The sequence below is a fragment of the Camellia sinensis genome, chromosome 5, assembly GCF_055761805.1.
Source record: "Camellia sinensis isolate YWXY chromosome 5, ASM5576180v1, whole genome shotgun sequence".
Taxonomy (NCBI): Eukaryota; Viridiplantae; Streptophyta; class Magnoliopsida; order Ericales; family Theaceae; genus Camellia; species Camellia sinensis.
This window is the reverse complement of record NC_138965.1, coordinates 201,535,332-201,539,478: the sequence shown is the minus strand read 5'-3', so window position 1 is coordinate 201,539,478 and position 4,147 is coordinate 201,535,332. Positions and strand designations below refer to the sequence as shown.

The 4,147-nt window shown below is 34.1% G+C and overlaps 1 protein-coding gene across 1 annotated transcript; it reads left to right on the top strand.

Annotated features, from left to right (window-relative positions):
* Positions 1 to 604: 604 nt before the first annotated feature.
* Positions 605 to 2,397, top strand: LOC114290932 (uncharacterized). Its single transcript, XM_082868078.1, has 5 exons — positions 605 to 958; positions 1,048 to 1,140; positions 1,225 to 1,329; positions 1,428 to 1,780; positions 2,287 to 2,397. Coding segments are annotated over exons 1-5 (555 nt in total). The 5' UTR covers positions 605 to 955; the 3' UTR covers positions 2,288 to 2,397.
* The last annotated feature ends 1,750 nt before the right edge of the window (positions 2,398 to 4,147 follow it).

Here is a 4,147-nt window from a genome sequence, read left to right as displayed (position 1 = left end):
CAAAGTATAGTGAACCCTGAAAAAATAAATGCAATATGGCATTGTTTTGAGTGCTTACTGACATTATTGAATTAGGTATGACACTCGTACAAAGTATTTCTTTTATGGAATTTATCCAGTTCACTTATTGATTCAGTTTGGTCTTGGATTGGTAAAGAAAATTCCGCTTCACACCTTTACAACAGACATGCAATCAAAGCATTGTCCAAAGGAGCTACTGCTCCATAATCAAGATTGCAGAAATTTAGCATTGTCTCAAGTTTATAAGAGGATAAATGTTATCCCCTCCAATTTATATTTGATGCATGTGTCTAGATCACAAGTATTTACAACTGGGAATTTTTATCATCTATTACAATTTGAGTGTATTTGCTATCAGCAATTAAAATCATAACTCCATTGCCTAAACCTCCACAGGAGTAATACTAAATTTGCAGCGTACACAATCTGGCTGACTCCCAACAGCAAGTATACAACTCAGAGCTTATATGACTAACAAACAGCTCATTCAGTTATCAAGATAATCATCTTATTCTTCGAGAGCCACATATTCCTCTGTTAACCCATCTGTTGCAACTGTTACAATATATAATGCCTGCATATCTAGAAATTAAATTGCAACTGTTAACACATCTGTTGATGCAATCTTTTTTTCTTTGTTATTTAATCAGGCTCATTGCTGCTTGTCTGAAATTTAGGTTATTTAACTTATAAAAAAAATGATTTGATTTTGTAGGATCAGTTTGATCTACAAGGCAATCCGAGTGATGTAGCAAGGACTTTAAACACACAGTTTGGTCGGCGATTGAGTAGCTTCACCTATAGGTTGCACAAACAATACAAGCAACTTAAGGATGCAAGAGGGGAGGAGTACGCGAGAAGCCACCCACCTACAAGTGTTACTCTTAATCAATGGACATCTCTAATTGACAAGAAGTGGAATAGTAAAGAATTCATGGTATAATGTTTTATGTTAATTGTCAAAAATTTATTTTCTTCTTACTAATGTTAAGTTTTGTTGTTTATATTGGTGTTTCAATCGTGTAGGAACAATCACTAACTAATGTGAATAATAGGATGCAAATGAAAACAAAACATAGATGTGGATCAAAATCAATCCCGGTTAGGGTGCACAGCTCGGTGTGTTCTGCTATTTTATTTTATCAGATTAGTAGGCTTTGTTATTTAAATATTTGAAATAACATTCAAAAACAAATGAATCAGATAATTGCAAATGGAGAAGTTCCTGATTTGGCAAAGTTTTACAAGTCCATCCACTATAATTCGAGCACACATGAATGGATTTCGTCGGAGAGCCAAGCTAATTATGTATGTACAAGGCAATGCATATTAATTTTGATAAAATTATTTATTTGCTTTGTAGGGTAGAATAACTAATAATTGTTCGATTTATTTTAAATTAACAGGACAACATGATAAAGACGCAAGCCGAACACCTCTCGCAGACTGGTGTGATCCCTTTAAGCCAAGAGGAGTTGTCAGTTAAGGTGCTTAAGCCAAGGTCAGGTTATGTGAAAGGACTCGGCTTGAGGCCTTCTTCTTCTATGAAGACTACTGTTGCACCTGCTGAAAATAGTGACTATGTTCAACGCCTTGAGATGCAAATAGCACAGCAAAATGAACAAATTGCAAGGTTTCAAAAGTCAGAGAAGAAACAAAGCAAGAAGATACAAAGTATCATAGAGTGTTTGACGCAGAAAGGTATCACGGGAAATTTTGAGAGTGGGGAAAGTTCAGATTCTGATGAACAAGCTTCTTGGTTAGTATATTATGTTTATATGGTAATTTAGTAGAACATTTCTTCTTTAACTAGGGTAGAATAAAAACTACTTTTGACATTTAGGCACAAGGTCTCGGGAAAATAGTGAAGTATGCATCTAAAGGCCCGAAAAACATCACAAACACCTTGAGATTATCAGAAATTATCATGAACACTTTGGGAGGAATCAACATAAGTTGTGAAAACTTACAGAACAATCATAGGACTCTCGGTTGGAAAACATTTAGGCTTGAACATAGGCCGTTAGGGAGTAAAATCTTGAAATAGTCGTTAAAAGGCCAAGAAATATCATGAACACCTTGGGAGGAACTAATGTAAGTTGTAAAAATTTACGGAACAAGTACGATAAAAATTTGGTTTAAAATTTACTTTGAAATTTTTATTTTTTCTCTTATAGGTTGCATATTAACATATTTAGTGAATGGTTACCTTAACCTTTTGTTGTTGTTGTCTTTTCTTTTTATTTTTTCTTTTTTAAATGGCAGATTGGAGATGAACGAATTTGGTAACCTGCATAGCAAGAGTTTTTTGTTGATATTACCAGACATCCATCACAGTGTAGTTGTACTTTTTGTCGATATTACCAAACATGTATTTTGACTATGTTGTTGTGGGTTATGATTATATTGTGATGGATCTTATTTTTTTGTTGATATTTTATTGAATAGATTAAAATGAACAGGTTTTTGTTGATATTACCAAATGAACAGGTTTTTGTAATGATTTGTAATGGATATTATATTCAGAAGGTTATTAAAATGCACAAGTTATTTTGATTGTGTTGTAGTTTTTGATTTTACTAAAATAGATGTTATAATTTGGATGTTATATATTAATTTCTTGATACTATGAGACATGTATTTTGCTTGGGTTGTTTTATGATAATGAACAGGTTAATTTTATATTGATTTGTATTAAATATTTTATTTAATAGATTATTAAAATGTACAGGTATTGTTTATTGAAAAAAATATATAAATTGCAAATATAACCCTCCCCTCAATTTTTAAAAATTATTTATTATTGGTGACGAAAAAAAATTGACACTAAAACTTTCTAATCCCAACAAATAATTTTGTCACACATTCACTATTTCATCACTAAATTAAAATATTTCTTGACAAAAAGTTTTCGTCACTGAAAGGTCTTTTTTTTCCATCTTTTGGTGACGATATTTTCGTCACTAAAAATTTTATCACTATTTTTAATGACGAAATATTTTGTCACTCAAAATAAATAAAATAAAATTTTATTTAATTTTGGTGACGAAATGGATGTTATAGGTGACAAAATATTTAATATTTAGTGACGAAATATGTAACGACCCTCACCTTACTCTTTCCATACTTGCATACATCCTTACATGGTCTTGCTTTATTATGATAATTTGAAGGTTTTGCCTTGTCTTGATTTGCTTAAAGTTGCTAGCATGATTTTGATCTTTGCTTGGTGTGTGTGCGTAGCCGAGGTCATCTTGAGCTTAGTCTGCTTTTGAACCTTATACTCAGAACTATCTTGAGATCTTGTTCAACCCCATCTTCACCTCGGGCATCCTTTGCCGAGATGTTTTGCACTTGAACTTTGTCTGCAGGCAGGTATGGCCTAGGCCGAGATGTGGCACACCCCGGCCAAGGTGTGGCACAGCTTAGTCAAGTGTCGTCCTCCTTAGCCGATGTTTTTCTATCCTGTTGCTGGATCCTTGTTTTGAGCCGATGTCATCTCTTTGCCGATGTGTCTTACCCGAGCTTGCTGCATACGATTTGTCAGAGACTTGTCTTGTCTATCAATCACCTTTTTGGAGCTGAACCAACCCGATAATGCCACGTGCCCGAGCTGTTTGTTAAGGCAGCCGACAGACCTTGAAACAAATCATTTCTTGTCTCAAATCTTTGTTTTAGAGAGAGAAGCTCTAGAAAGGAGGAAGAAGAGTTCTTGAGTGAGAGTAGCCTTCCAACCTTGATCTTTGTGGCTTGAACCGTTAGATCCGAGTTTTGAGGTTAGAATCTTGATCTCCTTTGGTCGTTCTTGCTGAATATCTAGCTGCATTGCATGATCGGATTTGTTTTGCATGACATGCATCGTTTTGAAGTTGGTTTGGAAAGAGAAAATGGTTTTTCATGTGTTCTTGAACAAGTCTCATTTTGATCGAAAAGTTTGGAACGAAAACCATGTTTTTGTGTTTGTTCTTGCATGACTTTCTTTAATGGGTACCCAGGTCCCTATTTTGCACTCTTGGCATGAAAACTCAGATTTTTATAACAAGTTGTGAACTTGCATCCATCTTTCAAATGATCATGTTCTTCATATTCTTCAAAGGAAAACCCAGGTTTTTCCTGACTTTGTTTA